The 22,870-nt window shown below is 34.1% G+C and overlaps 1 protein-coding gene and 1 non-coding gene across 4 annotated transcripts in view; one reads left to right on the top strand and one right to left on the bottom strand.

The window, feature by feature from the left end:
• SLC39A10 (solute carrier family 39 member 10) overlaps nucleotides 1–22,870 on the bottom strand; it is a 130,092-nt gene that overhangs the window by 35,119 nt on the left and 72,103 nt on the right. For 2 of the 3 annotated variants that reach the window (XM_012776952.3, XM_012776951.3), the window contains 2 exons: nucleotides 6,845–7,869; nucleotides 4,053–4,260 (listed from right to left, as the gene is read on the bottom strand). In XM_012776952.3, coding sequence (XP_012632406.1) covers nucleotides 4,053–4,260; nucleotides 6,845–7,858 — 1,222 coding nt within the window. In that variant the 5' untranslated portion in view covers nucleotides 7,859–7,869. Of the gene's footprint in view, nucleotides 1–4,052; nucleotides 4,261–6,844; nucleotides 7,870–10,853; nucleotides 11,031–22,870 lie in introns of all 3 variants that reach the window. The other variant, XM_076005767.1, reaches the window with a different exon arrangement.
• On the top strand, nucleotides 17,114–17,215 carry LOC142872846 (U6 spliceosomal RNA). Its single transcript, XR_012920931.1, has one exon. It is a non-coding gene; the product is annotated as a U6 spliceosomal RNA (small nuclear RNA).

The following is a 22,870-nucleotide window of genomic DNA, read 5'->3' as shown; positions in this document are numbered from 1 at the left end:
ACTTACTTTTAGAATTTATAACATTTAAATCTAAGCTTATATAAATTCTATCCTAATTTCCTAAGTGCAGGGAAAAAAGCAATGCTGATAATAAAACTGTTTTGATTTCTAGCCAAATTATTGTGTTTTTTAATCATAATTTATTTGGCATAAAGCAAAAACAAAACAAATATTAATAAAAGGCATCTTTAAAAAATCTTACACCAAACTAACAATATGCAAACTATTAAAAACAACTAGCAAATGTTTTCTTTATTTGTACCCAAGATACCATATGCAATAAAAAGCACTAAATGTCTGAAACAAGCTTCACTTATTCTGCAAATTAGGTCGCTTAAAACGTTAAAGGTCTTCAAGCTCAGTTATTCACCAACTCCCTTTCTCATTATCTAGAGAGAAAATGCATTCTTTTAAAAAGAAGCGCTCATCTGTGGAAACTTTCTAATTAACTTGGTTCAAAGCATGTGCAAGATGGCAGTTTTCTACACTGTTTCAGCATTTTAATTGGCAGAAAATGCTTAGCGACCTATTCACAGCCCCCCTTGGTAATTAAGCTAGGGTCAACTCTATGACTAAATGAGCCAATCTTGTGAAACAAATGATTTCTACCATACACAGTATATAGCATATTAGGTTTAAAGCAGTCTTTGAACACAGTTAATGAGTAGTAGCTATGTCACTATGGGAGATTTATATAGAACAAGTTAACCTTTCTTAATGGTGCAGTAGTCATTAAAACTAATTACTAGCAGGGCATTATCTCTAACAATTATTAACATCTATCAGGACATAATTAATTCAAGCTGCATTTCTGACAATGCTAATAACCACATGCAAACAACCAATCAATATTCACTATTAGTTAACATATTTGTTTTCAAAGCAAGTACAATTTCCTCTAAGGCTTTTCAGATAGAATAAAGTATAACTTTCAATATTACTATAGTCGAGCATCTGCCAACAGCTTCATTACAATATATCGATTATGACAATACTACAACATAGACAACTCTAATTAAAAGCCATAATCCACAAGTGACATGAAAACAAAGAATCTTTTAGAAGCCTTAAAAGTAAAAAGAAAGCTATTAGTTCAAACTTAAATGAAACAGTCTTGTCTCCATTTTTCCTTGTAAAGAAAAAAATAAATGTATTTTATTTTTAATTAATTTTAATCTCACACCTAGCATCCCCCTTTCTCCTGCAACAGTGAGAATTTATAGACACCTGTGCCTCTTAAGGTATTTACTCATCTAGCAAAAGCAATAAGCATGAAGCCAAGAAAAAGGACAAATTTTATCTTTTCAAAAATCAGAATTCAAATCTAATTCATGAGTATACTTTTTCTGCCGTTACTGATCTCAGATTGAACCCAACTTGTCTACTTAGAAGACCAAACTTGGATTTTTTTTAATATCAAATTACCTACATTTATAACAATACTTACACCAATACTTACTCTCTACTGCTTTCCTGCCTATGCCTGTATTATCTATCAAAATGGTATTAAACATAACCATATAAACTCTCCTCATTTCTCTGTCATTTACATTCTAGCAAAGCACTCTTAAGAACCTTTCAGCAGGAAGCAGTAGAGCAGATAACATAGCAATAAAGCATATTGGTTATGATTATAAGCTACAGATAGAGAATACTATGGCTCATCTTACAGCTCTGCTACCTGGCAGCTTATGTGACCTTGGACAAGTTACTTAACTTCTCTAAGCTTCCTTTTCTCACCAGATGGAAATAAAAGTGCCTATCCCATGAGTTTAATAAATTAAATGAAATATCCTTCTAAACATGTTTAGTACAGCACATGGTAAGGCCCCAATAAATACAGGCTATTATGATTAATTTATCTATTCTAAAGTCATTTTCCTATTATAAAGAAATCAACCAGAAATAGAAATGTAGGTGATTAGGAGACTTACCTTGTTATGTAGTAATACCATTTCCTTATATTTGTACTCTTTTAAGTTTTAAGAAATATCGCTATCTCAAATAAAATTCTTATATACCAGAATGTGATTTTCTAAACATGTCTACCTTATTCCTACATTATGAAATTTAAAAAAATTCTGTCCTTACAATCCGTTATTCAGAATTCAGTTTTTAGTCCATGTTCATACATATCATTTTAGTCATTTTAATTGTTATCCTCTAAGGCCACTATATCTTGGGTATTTCAACCAGAACTGCATTCATTATTCTAAGTTAACAGCAATTCCATTACAGTTTTGCCTATGATGAAGAAGTTCATGAAAATCTCACTCATTTTGAGAATATTTTATTATCAAAGTACACCAGGTTGATTGGGAAGGCCAAGGCAAGAGGATCACTTGAGGCCAGAAGTTTGGGACCAGCCTAAAGCAACATAATGAGATCTCTATTTATTAAAAAAAAAAAAAAAAAATTAGCTGGGCATGGTGGTGCGGGCCTGTTGTTCTAGCTACTCAAGAAGCTGAGGTAGGATTGCTTGAGCCTGGGAGTTTGAAGTTGTAGTGAGCTATGATCATGCCACTGCACTCTAGCCTGGGTGACAGAAAGAGAACCTGTCTCCAAAAAAAAAAAAACAGAGATATAATGAAAAGTATTACATTGTGTAAAGATGAGGATATATGGCAAAAATCATGAAAGTGATACCAGAATTAACTAAATTTGGAAGATAATGGCATAGAAATTAGCTGCACAGGTTTGGTTTTTTTTAATCAGACCTTAGTCGTTGTGGGCTCTGTCACTTATAAGGCCTGGGAGTGGTGGAGAAGTTACTTAACTTTTCTATGCCTCAGTTTCCTTATCTATAAAAACAAGAATCATATAATATCACCCTCCCAGGATTAGTGCCAAAATTTAGTTAGAAAACATGTAAAAACACTTAGTACATAAATAGCAAAATAGTTAAACTACAGAGGCTTGAAATCCCAGTACTACTCCTTACTAGCTTTGAGATCTTGGGAAAGTTATAAGTTACCCACTTCATAAAACTGTTGTGAAGAATAAATGAACTGAGTTTAAAACAATGTCTGCAATATGTGTTTGCTAAGTAAATAAAAAAATATGTATTCACTAAATGTTAGCTATCACTATAAAGAAAAAATTCTATGTGAAAGAATCTCATTTACATTTTAGAAAGATAAATCTAGTTCAAATGCTAAGGATGTCTTGCAAGAGGGACAAGAACACAGGCAGAGAAGGTTATGAAGTTATTTCAACAACCCAATAAAGAACCAAGAAGGACCTGAACCGTTATAACTGAGTAGACAGTTAGAATATATTTGAAAGAGAGACTCAACTGGATTGTATAACTGATTATACAAGGGGGAAAAATGAAAAGAAAAAAAGCATAAGAGGGAAAAAAGTCAGAGTTCCAGATTTTATCAAAAGAATGAATTGTAATAGCATTTGGGATCCATTAGGAGGTATAAACTTTGTGTGGAGAAGTTTCAAAATATTAGTGGGAGGTATCTGTGAACATCAAGGTAAAGCTATCTAGCCAACCTGGATATGATGGGGAAAAAAGCCTACAAGAAGTTTAAAAATAGTCTGGTTTTACCCTAGTTTAAGCTCTCTAAAAATACCCATGATAAAGTTCATGTGCCAAGTACATCTTGCATTTCTTAGACATTCCTGGAGTTTAACCACACTAGCTTCCCATCCCTTCTTTCTTCTTTAAAAATTTAATTACCTTTGTTTCTCATCAGAGTCCCCCACCCCTGCTAATATTAAGTAATTACAAACCAGATAATTAGGGGCCTCATTATTAACATTTGCTCAAGAAGAACCAATTTATCACAAATCTATATTTTCTTTTTAATCTAGTTCTCCATCCATAGCAAAATACTCCTTTGTAATGCAGAAGAGATAAAAAAAATGTATTATGTCTCCTGTCTTTCCCTAATTCCTTTTAAACATGCGTATCTAAACATGATTTAAAGTCTGACACCAAAAGTAAGCCAATACAATTTAGAATGAATTTCTAATTCAACTATAGTTGAAAAAATAAATACAGGTAATATTTTAAGGAGAAAAAACTTAAATCTCTTTCTTACCTGATGCCCCTACATTTGCCTTATCTTCAGGAACTGTATTTTTATCCTTACTTAAATCTTCAACTATAAGTTTGTCAAAATGCTCAATACAAAGTCTGCTGTCGATTTGATATAACAATGCAGGGCAAAGGTATGTAAATAGATCAGTTGAGATGGGAGAGTTGGCACCATGACCATAGTATTTTAACAACTGAGTGACGTTCAAACACTGCAAGGAAATTAATAAAACAAATTAAGTAAAAGATTATGCAGAAGAATGAATAACTATAGAAAAAATATTCTAAATATTACGTGAAAACAATCTATAATATATAGATATCTATTAAAATAAAACTTCTTAATAAGAATTTATTGGGATACATTACACTAGAGTACCCAAGACTTTTTATGGATTTTAATTATTTTTCCATTCCAACACATGAAAGATAACAACTTTCTGTCATTGATAAGAATTACTCATTCCAAGATCAAGGAGTTGGAAAAAAAAGAATGACTCACAATTATATCCCCAAGATTCTCATGGGATGAACAGAAAAACCACTTCTTTGTCAAATTGCAATCATCAGTCACTCAAGATCCTTATTTGTGAAACAGCACTAAATAGACTTAGAGTATTTTAGTAATTTATATTAAAATATACCATAATAGAGACATCTTCATTGCCAAATCCCAAGAATATTGTGTTGGGAAATGTCAGTTGAGGAAGACAAAACCAGAAGATTAAAAAAAAAAAAAAAAAAAAAAGCTTCATCCACTGTAGCAAACAAGTTTGGATACATCATATAGTAAAAAATAAGTATCTAAAATTAAGACAAAAAGAGATGGCACTGCCCCTTTTTCACATATACCCACTCTAGTTGCATGCTTGTTTACTGACTTGCTACCTCACTGTATCATTTCATCTATGACACAAAAAAACCTACCAATACCTAAAATCTACAAACACACAAAAATGACTTTTCTTGGGTGTTAATTACCATGAGGTACTGCCCTGTTCAATGCATAGAATGTTCTCAGAAATTACGAGAGATGGCTCAGACCTGTCAGAATACCAATAACAAGTCTGATACGGATCTCTTAGGTCTGATATAGAGGAAACATTAATAATAAGATCTAGTTATTACCAACAAAAGATTCTAGGATATTATCCATAGTAATAAATGCATACTTTAAAAGCATACTAAGGGCCAGGCACGGTGGCTCACGCTTGTATCCTAGCACTCTGGGAGGCTGAGGCGGGAGGATTGCTTAGCTCAGGAGTTTGTGACCAACCTGAGCAAGAGTGAGACTCCATTTCTACTAAAAATAGAAAGAAATTAGCCAAACAACTAAAAATAGAAAAAATTAGCCAAGCATGGTGGTGCATGCCTGTAGTCCCAGCTACCCAGGAGGCTGAGGCAGTATGATTGCTTGAGCCCAAGAGTTTGAGGTTGCTGTGAGCTAGGCTGATGCCACGGCACTCTAGCCTGGGCAACAGAGTAAGACTCTGTCTCAAAAAAAAAAGAAAAAAAAGCATACTAAGATCTTAATACATTTTTTTTTGAAACAGAGTCTTACTCTGTTTAATACTCTTACTCTGTTTAATATTTTTATATAGAGCTGGGACTACAGGCACGCACCACCATGCTCGGCTAATTTTTTCTATTTTTAGTTGTTTGGCTAATTTCTTTCTATTTTTAGTAGAGATGGAGTCTCACTCCTGCTCAGGTTGGTCACAAACTCCTGACCTTGAGCTATCCTCCTACCTCTGCCTCCCAGAGTGCTAGGATAAAGGCATGAGTCACTGCACCTGGCCTTATACATATTATTTTATAATCAGTACTTACAACTGCTAAAAGTCAAATATCTGATGATTTATTCACAGAAGAAACACAAAGATATTATTTATATGCAAAATATATCTCAATAATAATGACAGAAAAGAGTAAGGTCATTTTCCACATCTGATGGTACTGATTTAAATACATATGAACAATAAATTAAACAAATTTCTCTAAACCTGAATGAGTGCTAAAAATCAGAACAGGGTGTTGATATACTTTTAATGAAACAAAAATAAATGTTCTTAAAGTGAATACTTAATCAAGAGCCAATCAAATGTGAAAGTATCCAAGAGTATGAAAATTTAAAGGAAAACAGGATCATCCCACTATTACTGAAGTTTTGTATTATCACATATTTTTGCATTCATCCTTGAATCTGTTAAAGGCCTGAGGAAAGACAATATCATGAGAAAGCAGGCCTTATCATAAAGTGACACAAAGAAAACAAGCCTCCCACATGTGCAAAAAATACCTGACTTTGGAGCTGGATCAATGACCAGAAACTACTTAATAGTTAATTCAATAAATTAACAATTGTGAAAATGAAACTGTCCTAGTCACTTCTCAAGAGGAAAGGTTGAACAATGATGATGAAACACACATACAAAAAAGATTTTAATTTTCAAGTATGTAGAAACCAGCTAACAGTAACAACAGTGAAAATTAACTTGGAAAGTCAAACAGTTCATAAGGAATACATTTTTTTAACAATATTTAAATATTTAGACTTGAGAAACCCAAATTTGAGAACATAAGAAGCAAGTGAAAATCCAGACAAAAAAAATCTTTATGCTTATTTTGATTCCTTAATGTATTTTATTCAGGAATGTTACCTGATGCTCCATATATAAAGGTACAGAAATACGTTAGATATGATTATTCTAAATCTGTGTGTTATCCTATATTTAAAATGCATCACAATTATCTGAGAAGTTTGAAGCAACCATCAGACATCTTTTTATTACTTACTTCATGTTGACGGTCATCTTCATTATGATCTTTGTGACCAGCAGCTGAATAAATTGCACTTTTTTTAACATGTGGTGCTTCTCGCTTTCTAGTATGTCGAAGTTCACCTTCATTATCTGGATCAAGATCTTGGTGTCCATGACCAGGATCATGACCATTATGTTCTGGAAGATGTACATGAGAATGACCTGGGTTATGTACACGATCAGGTTTGTGGACCCGATTATGCTCATACTGTTCACCCTGATCATGGTTAGGGGGAAAACCTGGTGTAATAACCTCAGAATTTTCATTATTTTTCTTCCCTTTTTTCTTCCTCTTTCCTTTCGGTAGCTTAACATCAGACTGTTCCTGTGTTTTATTGGTCTCTGTTGAAGGTTCATGGCTAGGCTCCCCACGCTCACTGGGAGTAATGGAATCGTTATGAACATGGTGAGTAGTGTTATGATCAAGGTGATGATGTAAACGATGGTGATGATGTAGGCGATGATTATGGTCATGCATATGTTTATCATCAGATTTTGCAGATACTTCAATTGTCTCTTTCTCTGGATCACATTTATGGTTTCTTTTTGTTGATACACTGGTCACAGTTTGGTTTTCTGAATTTAAATGATTATGGGAATGCTGGTGGTTATGTGAGTGAAAATGCTTTCCCTCTTGAACTGCCAAAATATCTAAGTGAGAAACATGATCGTGGCCAAGATCCTCATGATTAATCTCAACTACTTTTATCTCTCCAAGGCCCAAGTTTGTTAAAAGTTTCTCCAGACCAAAAAAGGATAATCTTCCATTTTCACCATAACGGTCAAAAAGTTTTTCAATATAGTATTTTTTTTCATTTTCAGCAGCCAGCACTGAAAATTTGCTTGGCTCCAATTCTGTCATTCCACGATGATGTCTGTGAAGCTCCTCAGGGCCATGGTCATGTTCTTCATGGCAATGGTTGCAATGATGGAAAATAAATGTCAGCAAACAAATGAGGCAAAATTTTGTGTGCATATGTACCTTCATTTCTATTTTTCCTAAAAGGATTTAAAAAGAGAGACAAGCATTAGTTTATACCTAGGCACATTCAAAATAATCGCAAACTCTCTTGTAGTTGCCAATGCATTAAACAAATGTTTTACCCCATTTCTTTCATGACTATGAAACAATTTTTTCCTTTCCAATTCCCTATAAAAACACCTCCTTTTAATTACTCAAAGTAGTGTACAGCCCTTCAAATTATGAAAATTGTTCAAGACTCACCCTCAAGACTACTCTGGCTCCCATTAAGCAAAACACTAAAGAGCCTGTACATTTATACAGGAACTGTTGGCTTCCTTCCTATCTGGTCCTTTACAAACATGTTTGCTCCTCTCTGGCCTTGAGGTCTTGGTCAGCACAATAAGGCAAGAAGAAATAAAATGGTAAAATATGTAAGAATTGGAAAAAAGTAAAACCGTCATTATCCATGAAAGGTAGAATATGTAGAAAATCTAAAACAAGACTACAAAAATAAATAATATAGTACAGTTGCTAAATATTAAGACAATAATCTAAATTCACTTGTATTCCTATATACCTATAATTAGAAAATGAAATTAGAAAATACCATTTATAGTAGCAAATAGCTAGGAATAAACCTAACAAAAGATGTACAAGACTTTTATATAGAAAAGGTTCACATATTATTGGGGAAAATTAAAGACCTAAACAAACAGATGGCTATATCATGTTTATGACTAGATGAGCTATAGATCCAATACAATCCCAACCAAAATCCCAGAAGTTATTCTGTGAAAATTAATGAGCTATTTTAATATTTATGTAGAAATAGAAAGGGCCAATGACTAAGACACTCCTGAAGAACAAATTAGGAGCATTTACTCTACCAGTTATTAAAGACAGTGTCACATATGGTGAAATAACAAATAAAGCAAAGGAATAAAACAGAGAATCTAAAAACACGAAAGGATGGCCTTGGAGCTTGGTCAATCAGATTTTAATACAGAAGAAACAGCAAATAAAATTTGACCCATACCTCACACCATACATAAAAATCAATTACAGATGGCTTGTGAACCTAAATCTAAAACAATAGTGTCTGGAACTATGCTGTCCAACATAGTAGCCACTCATCACATGTAGGTATTTAAATTAACTAAAATTAAATTTAGAATTCAACTTCTCAGTCACCCTAGCCACATTTTAAATGTTCAATAGCCACATGTGGCTAATGGCTATTATCTTGGACAGTGAAGATATAGAACATGTCTATCATTACAAAAAGTTCTATCAAACAAACATACTTCTAAAATCTAGAAACATAATGTGAGCCAACTATATAATTTATAAGTTTTCTAGAAATAAAGAGATGAAACTAATTTCACACTATATTGTATTTAACCCATTATACCCAAAATATAAACATGTAATCAATATAAAAATTACTAAGATATTTCACATTATTTTTATACTACTATGTCTTTGAATCTAGCATGTATTTTATACTTACAGCACATCTTAATACAAACTAACCACATTTCAAGTGTTCAATAGCCAGAAGTAGCTACTGGCTACTAAACTGGAAAGTACAGATCTAGATGATTTATTTGGGAGAATTTTAAGATCTCAAAATAAAACAGGATACAAAAAGCATTAAAAAGGAAAGACTGATAAGATATATTACATTAAAATTAAGAGTTTCTGTTCAAGATACATCATAAAGAAACTAAAAAGGCAAGCTATGGATTGGGAAAAGACTACCACAATATATAATCAATAATATATAAGGAACTCCTACAAATCAATACAAAAACTATGAGACAACCCAATGGAAAAATGAGTAGGTGACTTGAACAAGCATTTCATAAAAGTAGCCAAATTATTAATACTAAGAAGCATATGAGAAGACACTCAACCTCAATAGCCATTAGAGAAATTTAAACTAAAGTCACAATTAGATACTACTATATACCCACCAATATAACTAAATTATAAAAGACTGCCAATGTCAAAAGTAGGCAAGAATACAGAGTTAACTGGATTATCTACTCACACAGCAATTTTATTCCCAGGTATATACCCAACAGAAATGCAGGTACACAGACATCAAAAGATATCAACATGAGTGTTCATATTATCTTTAGTCATCAAAGCTCAAAAATGAAAAAAGCCTAAACATTCATAAACAGAATGGATAAATAAAACAGAATAATCTTATAATGGAATACCACACAGGAATGACAATGAAATTATAGCTTCACACATTAACACAGATAAATTTCACAAATACTAGATTGAGCAAAAGATGACAAATACCAAAGAAAACCATATGATATGATTTTATTTTATTTAATTTATTTTTTTTGAGACAGAGTCTGGTTCTGTTGCCCGGGCTAGAGTACCGTGGCATCAGCCTAGCTCACAGGAACCTCAAACTACTGGGCTCAAGCGATCCTTCTGCCTTAGCCTCCTGAGTAGCTGGGACTACAGGCATGCGCCACCATGCCCGGCTAATTTTTTATATATATATATTTTAGTTGTCCAGATAATTTCTTTCTATTTTTAGTAGAGACAGGGTCTTGCTCTTACTCAGGCTAGTTTCGAACTCCTGACCTTTAGTGATCCTCCAGCTTCCGCCTCCCAGAGTGCTAGGATTACAGGAGTGAGCCATCATGCCCAGCCGATATAATTTTATTTATATAAAGTTTAAAATGAACAAAACTAGACAAAGATAATGATCACATTTTGAAAGAAAGGTAGGGGGAATAATTGGGAGATGACCAGAGTGGAGGAGATCCCAAAGTATAGCAATGCTCTCTTTCCTGACCTGAGTTAGTAGTTATACAAATATGTTTACTTTGTGATAAATCATGGCACTTATGTCCTGTGTCGTTTCTAAACACATACTCTACTTCAATGAAAAGTTTTTTAAATTTTCTTCAGTGAAAACTAATCAGAAAATGTAATTATAAACAAAATTATACAGCTTCTAGAAATAAACAGAACAAGACATACACACCATTAAAAGGAAAAATTTGTAAGACATCGTTGCCAGGACTGGTGGCTCACGCCTGTAATCCTAGCACTCTGGGAGGCCGAGGCAGGAGGACTGCTTGAGTTCAGGAGTTTGAGACCAGCCTGAGCAAGAGTGAGATCCCATCTCTATTGAAAAATAGAAAGAAATGTGGCCAGGCAACTAAAAAAAAAAAAAAAAAAAATTAGCTGAGTGTAGTGGTGCACGCCTGTAGTCTCAGCTACTTAGGAGGCTAAAGCAGGAGGATCGCTTGAGCCCAGGAGTCTGAGGCTGCTGTGAGTTAAGCTGATGCCACGGCACTCTACCGGGCAACAGAGCAAGACTGTCTCAAAAAAAAAGACATTATTGAGAGCTTGTATGGTGGCTCTTGCCTTTAATCCCAGCTACTTAGGAGGAGACTTGTATTTTTAAAAATTAGCCAGACATAGTGGCGTACGCTTGTTGTCCCAGCTACTTAACCACTTAGGTACCAGTGTCAACTATAGTCCATAGCCACAGATGAATGCGCACAACTTTATCCAACAGCTGTGATGACTTTTCTAATCCTTCATTTATCAAAATAAAATTGTGAACATTTAAAAATAACATAATGAAAACATATATGTATATATTACCTATTCTGATTTAATTACAAGTAAAGCTGCCTGTAAAGTAAAACAAGCTTTCAGTGCTTTAAAGCTTTCCTCATCATACAAGAGCAAAACAGATTCACCGTCAATTCACAGCACAAACTATCCTGCAGCCTATGAGTGCAGGCTGTGGGCAAGGTTTCGCGGCCGGTAATCGAGCTTTATTAAGAGGTTGAAGTGGGAGAATCTCTAAAGCCCAGGAATTCAAGACCAGCCTGGGTGATTGATATAATAGACCCTGTCTAAAAAAAAAAAGACATTATGAAAGGAGAGTTTAAAAAACTGCAAAAACTGGAGAGAGACACCATCTACATAGATGGATAAGATATACTACATAAAATATACAAAATATCCCCAAGTGTATTTACAAATTTAATTCAGTGTCAATTAAAATCCTAGTAGCTGGGCCGGGCGCTGTGGCTCACGCCTGTAATCCTAGCTCTTGGGAGGCCGAGGCGGGCGGATTGCTCAAGGTCAGGAGTTCAAAACCAGTCTGAGCGAGACCCCGTTTCTACTATAAATAGAAAGAAATTAATTGGCCAACTGATATATATATAAAAAATTAGCCGGGCATGGTGGCGCATGCCTGTAGTCCCAGCTACCCGGGAGGCTGAGGCAGAAGGATCACTCGAGCCCAGGAGATTGAGGTTGCTGTGAGCTAGGCTGACGCCACGGCACTCACTCTAGCCCGGGCAACAAAGTGAGACTCTGTCTCAAAAAAAAAAAAAAAAAAAATCCTAGTAGCTGTTTTGGTTGAGACTCCACAAGTGTACCCCAAAACTCATAGAATCAAAAACCCAAATTTTTTGGAGTGCTAGGGTCTCACTGTGTTCCCCAGGCTGGTCTCCAACTCCTGTCCTGAAGCGATCCTCCCACCTAGGCCCCTCAAAGTGCTGGGATTATAGGCATGAGGCATGACACCTGGCTTCCTGTCTCTTTTTATCCAGGGAGAAAAATCTTTCCCTCAAGTCCTTCTCAGATTTTTCCAAAGCCAATCACGGGTAAAGAAAGAATAAGGTCTACAGTATAGTAACATCCTAAGCCTTCTACTCACCTACTCACTGACTCATGAAGAACAACTTCCAGTCCTGTGAGTTACATTCATTTTAAGTGTCCTATATTGGTATATCGTTTTTTATCTTTTATGGTGTATTTTTACTGTATCTTTTCTATATTTAAATATGTTTAGATACATAAATACTTACCATTGTATGACAATTGCCTATAGTATTCAGTGCAGCAACAGGTTTGTAGCTTAGGAGCGAGAGGCTACACCACCTAGCCTAGGTGTGTAGTAGGTTACACCATCTAAGTTTGTGTAAGCCTACTTTGTGATGTTCGCATGACAATATTGTCTAATGATGCAATTCTCAAAACATATCCTCATCATTAATCAACACATGGCTGTATGTGGGAGAGGGAATTCTCACAGAACATGGGGGACTACGAGTCTCCAAGGAAAAAGGAGGTAAATAAGGAATAGCAGCCAATTATGTAATCGTTAGTTTGCCTGCCACAACCTAAATGCCTATGAGTAGAATGGATAAATGTGGTATATTTATGTAATTAAAGATTATACAGCAGTTATAGATGTGACTATGAAGGTCATATATTAACATCCAAAAAAATTTCAGAAACATAATTTAAAAAGTAAACTGCACAAAGATATATATATGCCTTATCATTTATAGACAATTGAAAAACATATAAAATGCCTTACTTTGGGGTATAAATACATGTGGCAAGAGAACATGGGGATGGTTACTTTCTGGAGAAAGTAATCTGGTTATCTTCCCAGGAAGGGAATGAGGGAAATCAGCTGGTGGAGGAGGTATACATATTTAACTGCATCTGCAGTGTTCTATTTCTATAAAAAGGAAAGAGATCTGAAGCAATGTTACAAAACACACTATTTGTTAAAGCAGGTTATCGAATTCAGGTGCATGCTATATTCTTCTATGTATTTTTCTGTAAATTTGAAAAGATATTACATAACCTGTATTCAATGGTTAATCAAAGTTTGGTTACAGAAGCAGCAGAAGCCTTCTGAAGATTAGAAATGCAAATTCTTTTTTTGAGACACAGTCTTGCTCTGTTGCCTGGGCTAGAGCACCATGGCATCAGCCTAGCTCAAAGCAACCTCAAACTCCTGGGCTCAAGCAATTCTTCTGCCTCAGTCTCCAGAGTGGCTGGGACTACAGGCATGCACCACCATGCCCAGCTAATTTTTTCTATATATAGTTTTTTAGTTGTCCAGATAATTTCTTTCTATTTTTAGTAGAGACAGGGTCTCACTCTTGCTCAGGCTGGTCTTGAACTCTAACCTTGAGGGATTCTCCCGCCTTAGCTTCCCACAGTGCTAGGATTATAGGCATGAGCCACTGTGCCCAGCCTAGAAATGCAAGTTGTTACACCCCACCTAGACCTACTAAATCAGAAACTCTGGGGTAAGGCCCAGCAATGATTTATCTAGCTTTGCTAGTGAGTTTGAGAATGACTATCTATACAAATAAATTACCAAACGCTCCCATTTATTTAAAATGATACAGTAGTCAACTGAATTCTAAGATTATCTAAATAAATTAGGTTGAATTATCATATGTAGCATATATGGGTTAAGAATTTTTAAAAGTAGTTTATAAACCATATCTAATTCCAAAGCTACATTAAGTTTGAGATTTTTTAATCTAAACTCTTGAATGTCTTACATAGTCTCATGGCTAAACTCTCCATTTAAAATATATCAATTTTATTTATACACTAATGAAGATGAAAAGGCACAGGTGATTAAGACCAATCACTATTAAGCAAAAAAGGATACATATTCTTTTAGCTCCTAATAGGACAATCCCTGCAGTTACCTTGGTTTTACACTAGAAGATGCTAGTTAAAAGTGATATTCTGAGCGAGTGTTGTTGCGTTTATGCTGTGAGGTTTCTCTAGCACACATTATCTCACTGTCAAATGAATAGGTACTAGTGGTGGAAATAAAACATCCATATATAGATCAGACAACATCAAATAAATTAATCCATGAAACACAAAAACTATGGATGATCTATACGTGCATTAAATTGTCATTTGATTCAATTTTTCAAACACATAGTACTCTATTTACTGCAAAGATTCTAAATATCTTCAGTACTATAATCACTTACATTCAAGAGAACATCACAGGAATGCAAGGACATAAGTGACATCACAGATGTAATACTAAACCTATGCTAAGGCTGGTGGCTCATGCCTGCATTGGCTTAAGTTTGAGGATGCAGTGAGCTATGATGACACTAGCCACAGCAACAGAGCAAGACTCTGCCTCAAAACAAACAGACAAAATCTGTGATAAGTGTTTTTTTTAACGTAAATCATTCATTAACTTTCCAACTTTAGTGTAGAACTATTATAGCTGATAAATGCTTAAATCATTTAGATGAAATATGCACTTTGTTAGTGTAGGCCAATCAGCTATTGCAAACAGATCTCTCTCAAAAGAGAGTGGCTTTAAGAAATGAGTAAGTTTTTATGGGCCAGGCTCTGTGGCTCATACCTGTAATCCTAAGACTCTGGGAGGCTGAGGTGGGAGGATTGCTTGAGGTCAGGAGTTTGAGACCAGCCTGGGTAAGGGTGAGACCCATCTCTAATAAAAATAGAAAACATTAGCCGGGCATGGTGGCACACGCCTGTAGTCCCAGCAACTTGGGAGGCTGAGGCAGGAGGATCACTTAGCCCAGGAGTTTGAGGTTCCTGTGAGTGATGCCACAGCACTCACTCACCTGGGCAACAGAGTGAGACTCTGTCTCAAAAAAAAAAAAAGAAAAGAAAAAAGAAATGAGTAAGTTTTTTTCTCTCTCAAAACCAGCCAAGATGACTGCTCTAGGTCTGAGGGCAGCTCTGCTCCAGTCATTCAGAGACTTAGCTGCTTTACACAGGTGCTATTCCAACCAATGGGAAAAGACAAAGAACGGAAGTACCGTTCAGAAATTTCTTCTTCAAAAGCAAGAGAAGCAGAAGTTGCACATATCATTTCCCCTCACGTTCTACTCCAAGAGCTTAGTCACATGGCCGTAATCAACATAGTCACACCTACAACTTATAGAGCACCCCAAACATTCCAATGGAAGTTGCAAATCCTTTTCTATCCACAGTACAAAGAGGATTTCTGGGGTAGAGACAGAAATGGGGGAAATATTGCAAGTCCATATACCACTCAGCCCTAAATATTGGCCCTTACAGGATTAAGCTTTGCCCTAGCCAAAATATTCCTTTTATATCTTGTGTTTCACAGTTTTACAAGTTTTCTTCATTGAGAATGTTAGTTTTATAATTGAGAATATTCTTTTAAATCAGCTATCTACCCAAAACTTGTAGTAGGTGCTGTAGACACTGATATATGATCCTATTGACAAGCAATGGAAGAATGGATTCTGATAAATAACTAGCAGTTGCCACCACAATTTATTTTCATCCTTTGCTGTCTCTTTCCAATATATCATTACAGTTAAAAGTCTAAGTACTCTATCATTGTGTAATTTCTACATTAAGAGTGGGGTTGGGTCAGGCGAAGTATAATCCTAGCACCCTGGAAGGCCGAGGCAGGAGGTTTGCTTGAGGTCAGGAGCTGGAGATCAGCCAGAGCAAAAGTGAGACCCCGACTCTAGAAAAAAATAGAAAACTAAGCCAGGCATGGTTGTGTGCGCCTGTGGTCCCAGTTACTCAGGATGCTGAGGCAGGAGGATTGTTTGAGTTTGAGGTTGCACTGAGCTATGATCATGCCACTGCACTCTAGCCAGAGCATGATGCTGTCTCAAAAAAAAAAAAATAATGGGGTTAATTTACAATCAGGCAATTTAATCATTGTGCTAATTTTTATACTATTTCTGATGCAAATATTTTGCTCCTGGATGCAAAAAAAATGAAGTTCACTGATATTCTCCTGTATTTAACATGAATATCAGAACTAAATATTGAATAAAGACAGTAGTTACACTTTGGTGTGGGAACTGACTGGATTGAATTATGAAAACAATTCTGGGTTGCTGTTAGTGTCCTATTTCTTTACCTGGGTGCTGGTTACAGAAATGTGTAATTTTTCCGTGAAAATTGAGTGAGTTTTACACTTATCATTTAGCTATCTTCTGTAGCAATTATATTTCAACCAAAGGTTAATTTTTAATCCCTCCATGAAGAACATTTATTCCAACTTTCAATTAGAAAACCCAGTAACATGCAGCTTCTAGAAACACATCCATAATCATGAAAGATAAATTTAACTTTTTATTTTGAAATAATTTAAGATTCACAAGAAGTTGTAAAAATAATTGAGTTTCCGCATACCCTTTACCTAAGGTTCCCCAATGATTACAACTTATATAATACATAGTACATTTTTAAAACCAAGAGACTGACATTAATAACATTGATATGATACTATAATATTAACTAAACTACAGATCTTATTAGAATTTCACCTGCTTTTATATGCATTCTTTAAAATACTGTAGTAGAAAATCCATTTTTAATAGAAAAAAGGCATTTATGGTACCCAAAAGATCTTGCTTAACAAAATACATGGTTATACTTAAAAGAAAGGTTAACAAAATTCTTGAATTGGTATATGTGTTTCAGTAGCGCATATACTAAAATTACAACACTAGAGAAAAGATTAGCATGGCCCCTGACGAGGATAACACATAAATTCTTGAAGCATTCTGTATTTTTAAATGTTCTCATCATAAAAAAAGCATGTGAAAAATACATGTTAATTAGCTTGATTTAGCCATTCCATACTGTATACATATTTCAAAACACCATGTTGTACATGATAAATATATCAATTTTTATTTGTCAATTAAATAAGAAAGGAATAAGGGCTGATATTCTCCAGAGCAAATTCTTCTATAAAGGCTTACAAAAATCTTTAATTACAAGCTATCTACTGTAGTTTTTACTGTATAAACCACCAAGTCACAAATATTAAAATGTTTAAAGAAATAAAATTAAATGTGTTAAATCAAGAATTCACGAATATACACTAATGGCTAACATTATAAAATTTTCCTACAGATACTGTTTCAAGAAAGATGATTGTCTTTCATTTAATACAGATGAACATAATAGAAATGTAGAAAGTTTAAGCTAAAATACCCTTACGGATACATAGCTAAATAATCTTATAAATAAGAAATCTGATTTCCCAGGGAAGGTAACCAACATGATTAAGATGGTATTTCAAGTCTGCGGTATTTGCCTGACGTAAAAGTCATGGGTTCTTCCTACTATACCAGCATACTTAAAACCATATCTTAAAACCAAACTTTGTAAGATCTTTACTAAAGTAACCCATCTAAAATATACTACAAAGACTTTTTTTTAAAGGGAAAAGAAATTATCTGTTAATACCACTTAGTCAATATTAAAAAACAAAGTCATCATGAATACCATTACTTAACAAAATGATGGGTTGACATAATAAGAAAAATAACTGGCAACTGCTAAAATAATCCTATTTCCAATGCTAGGCTCCTGGTTCTGAAGAAGTCAATGAACTTCTCTAGGGCATTTTTTTTTAAAAAGGAAAATGAAGACTAAATGAAAGAACAGGAAGTTAGTGTAAACAGCTCTATAAACAAAGTTCAATTTCCCCTATAGGATTTTTTATAATCCTTTCCCTTAACTAACTACTTGACTTTTTGAGTTTTTTTTTCCAGAAATAATGGATTTTCTGCAAGACAAAGGAGTTAAGGCCCCTGGACAGACTTTCTGATGCCAAGACTCACCATCTCTTAGTAACACGCTCCAAACACATGCCCCTTGTTAATTTCAACACACCGTGACAAATATAGGTAGCCCCTTGTTAATTTCCCCTCTTCAAAAAGGCAAGGGCATTATATGCAACCTTAAAATTTGTACCCCCATAATATGCTGAAATAAAAAAAAAGCCAAGCCTTCTCCCATTCTCCACAAGACATCTTTCCTATTAAAATTTCCTTTCTTCCTTGGCAATTCTCTTGCCTGCAACTGGTTATTCTGAGCTTCCAGCAACTGGACCTAGGCCAACATACTCTTGCGGTTTCGATAACATTAGTATCTGTATCTCAATTCTCTTTCTCATACCCTAATGTGTATGAGACACACACACATGCACCTACAATATGCTAATAATCATAGGAAAAAATACTATAAGTAGCTTATTAAAGTTTTAAAACAAGCCTTTTCAATGTTCCAGATTGGTATTTTGAAGGTCAGTGAGGTAGAAACCAAAAGAGAAATCACTAAAATTGTCATTTTAGATTGTAAGTATATCATGCTTTAAGTAAACAATGTGAAAACCCATACCAGCAAACTTGTATATCTTAAACCAGAACACTCTTAATACACTTATTCAATATATACAGCTTCCTAATTTTATAAAGGACTTCATTTTTTAAGGGTTTCATTATAGGATTTCTTCACATAATGGTTGAAAAGTTTTATTTGTATAAATACAACTGGTATTTATACCACGAATGGCTTCCTCAATCTTTGTCTACCTTGACAGGAATGTAGGTAGTCAGGTACCAATTTAGTTTACATCTGTAATTCAATGATACACACAGAATAAGTGAGGAGAAGCAATGAGACTGTTTGCATACTGAAGAAACATTTGTCTAGAAGTCAAAGATCTCAGACAGCTGACTCACTTATTAGCTATGAATTCTTGGGCAAACACCTAATCTCTTTAAGTCTTATTACTACTTAAAAAGTGAGAATGTTAATCTCTGTTTTATTTCACAGTAACTATGAGAACCATATAATATACATATTTTTAAGTATTAAAAAGATTAAATGTTTATTTTCCTGTATTATTAAAATATTTATAAAATGTAAATGCTATTTAAGTACAAGTTATTAATAGTAATATAGCTTGAAATCCATTACCGTTTCTAACATATCCAAATATAGTATTTTGTATGTACTCTAAAACCAGGAATCAGAAACCCTTGTCATCCCAGCACTGCCATTGTTTCCTCTCTACAGAACAGGAGAAATAACGCCTGAACTTAGCTACCAATTGAACTAATGTATATGCTGTGTAAATTGCTGTGTAAAGCAATTACGTATATTAACCTAAGGGTATTACTATTATAAAATGTGGTATTATGTATCATTCACTTAAATTACAAAAAGTATAGAACAGCAGGGGGAAGGGGCTCTCTTTACTGTGACTCCTTTGAAAGAATGCTACCAAAATATTCCGAGAGTACATGCAGCATTAGCACATCCAAGACCTGAGAAGTTGGAAAGACTCATCACAAATTTACAGTTTCATTGTCATTACAAAATTATTCAAGGGATAAAAGTATTGGAGTAATGAGTTCTCAACAGGAACCGCAAAATCCTCTTATAGCTTCATGGTTTACTTTTTTGTTCCCCTCACTTCACCAGCTATCTAATCTACTAAAGTCATATTCACAGTTTAGAATGCTAATACAACTCTTCAAAAAAACCCAAAAAACAAAAAAATCCCCACAGTTCAGGCCATCCCTAATCTTTCCACTGAGATTCATTCATATAAAAACAGCAAATGCACGCTAATTGAGCTTGGGTATAATTTAGTGATTCTCCTGTTTCATAAACTTTAAAGAGAGAAAATAAACATCTACATCAAATCAATCAACACCACATCCAATCTATCTTTATTGACATTTTTCTCATGAAATGTCAATACAGCTAGCTGGATTTCTGCTTTTCAACCTTTCATTACAGGAAACTCGGAACCATACTGTAGAAAGCTACCTATAATATTGCTATGTCTGTTCTGCTACTTGTATATACAAAGAACATCCCGGATTAGTAAATGCACTACCTGTGATGCCTTTATCAGTCACCAAATATTGAGATGACTTTTGAAGCTACTAAAATGTTTACAATTTACTTACTCTTTCAATAAATAGGCTTCAATGTCTTTCCATTCTACATGCACATAAACCTACATAACATGCATCGTGAACAGGCCTCAGAGAATATTAACCTTAGGACCTGAATTACATATGCACGTCTCTTCCCTTCAACCTGCAGTATGGTGTTCTCCTTACACTCATCACTGGCAGTTGCCTTCACTCTAAAAATAACTACTGTCCCCCTGCCTCAAATCTTTATCATGCCACCCATCTTCACTTTTTCTTTTGCATTTTCCTTATTCGGCATCTTGTCACTGATACAAATCCCTGATTCTGTCACAGGTTGCCATTCAAAAGAACTGTTAAAATAACCCTTCTTTTCCATGAGGTCAGAGGGAAAAAATGATCACAGAATCTCCAAGACAATCTTTTTATAACACTGATAATTTTTTATGCTGCCAACAACACAGAGGCTAGTTCTTCCCCACCAGGGAAGCTTTCTATCCAATTAATTTTAGTTGTCCTTATAATTATTTCAAGCCATCAAGGTCCTGTTAATTGTTGAATAAAGTAGTATAACTCAGTTCAGCCATTTAGCTGACTCTTACAATAGTATAATTCAAATGTCAAAGCTACTTAATTTTTACTAGCAAGCTACCAATTTGACTATTCATTACCAATCCAATAACATCTTTATTATCAAGTTTAATAATGTCCAATATATAAGAAACTACATTGGCCAGGTACAGTGGTTCATGTCTGTAATTTCAGCACTTTGGGCAAGAGGATTGCTTGAGACCAGGAGTTCAAGGCTACAGTCAGCTATGATCACACCCCTGCACTCCAGCCTGTGTGACAGGGCGAGACACTGTCTCTTAAATAAGAAAACTACATAAATTCTTGAACACAGATTCTTGATCATATTCCCCTTCCTTGCAAAGCTACATTCAGGAACACAGAGCTGGAGTAGATTTCGATATACAGGTACATTGAAAAAAATTTACAAAATTATTAATGCCCAAAAAAAAAAAAACAAAGTTGTACAGGAAAGGAAAAGTAATAGTTCATTACAATGGCTCAGCTGTAAATAACATTTATATCATAAAACATAATATTAAATATTGTTCTAAAACAAAACTATAATAAAATTGTAATGAGAAACTGGACTATAGGAAATGGGAAGATATGCAGAGAAGTGGGAAGAGTACTAAGTCATTCTTCATTAAATAGATAACGGCTAAAACTGAAAATCAATGAGTAATGAACATATTATCTGGAGACATGGTGAAGAACAGCAAAATAATCAACTAAGGAACTAAAAGGGTTCCCTATATCTCAGGCAGAAGAATATGAAAGGAGGAAAGAGATTTTTTTTTTCTTTTCCCTAAGAAACTTTACAGAACTATTTGATTCTTTAAACTATATTCATGTATAACCTTTAATAAAAAACTAAAAGTTAGCAATTATAAATTTCAAATCTATAGTTGGCAAACCAATAAAATCTTATTATGTCATGTGTGGAAGGAAATTAATTACTTCCAGTTTAAAGATTTTCACAAGAATTTGTTTGCAATTTTAATTATAATATGCAAACATTTGAATTCCAATTTGTGGTATTATTTTTGGTTATTTGCTTCGAATTAATTCCAAGATGTAGGGAAAGACTATAAAAATTTTTAACACTTTTCAGGTCTTGTCACACACTTTCCAAATTGGTTTCTAGAGAAATTAAGCTTGGTTATACTGCCACCAGCAGTATGATCACAGCACTCTCATTAGCACACAGTATTATCAATTTTGAAATAAGTAAAAGATCTTCCCTTATTTTTAATTTATATTTTTAAAAGTATTCCTAATGTGTCAATATTTCTATTAACTTATATGAGCTTTTATATAACATAACTTGGGTATTTTGTGAAAATACCTTCAGTTTTGTTCCATGCCTTTTTATTTTGATTTCCCTTTCATGTATAGATGTTTTCACGTACATGCAATGAAACCTACAGCAAAAACCTATTGATTTCTTTGCAATTTCTTCTATGATTTCTAAATTTAAGAGGTTTCCCCCATATTTAATATATATTTTCTTTAAAAAAAAGCTATAATTAAAAATAATAAGACTACTAAAGACCTCCTCACATCCATTTCTTTAATAAAAAGAAAAATATCCATTAAATTAATATCCAACACTTATACATTTATCAGTTAACTAAAAACTTTATATTTTAACCTCAATAATACTGTCAAGTAGTTGTGTTTAGGCAAAAATCTTCATAGGAAAAGTTGTAATGTTTGTTTTATAAATTACATTATGAAATTATATGTACAGTGAATTTAAAGAACATTTATTTCTTAATATATTAATATCTCTTTCACTGATTTCATTTTAGGTTTCATTTCAAACCTTTCTGATTTTCTTCTTTAGCTTTTTAAAAACTGTTAATGATTAAAGAAAATAAACTTTATATTTAAATGGGTTATATACACCGAATTC

This window comes from Microcebus murinus, chromosome 8, assembly GCF_040939455.1.
Source record: "Microcebus murinus isolate Inina chromosome 8, M.murinus_Inina_mat1.0, whole genome shotgun sequence".
Classification (NCBI taxonomy): Eukaryota; Metazoa; Chordata; class Mammalia; order Primates; family Cheirogaleidae; genus Microcebus; species Microcebus murinus.
The sequence above is the reverse complement of the archived record's forward strand: the minus strand, read 5'-3'. Positions and strand labels throughout refer to the sequence as shown.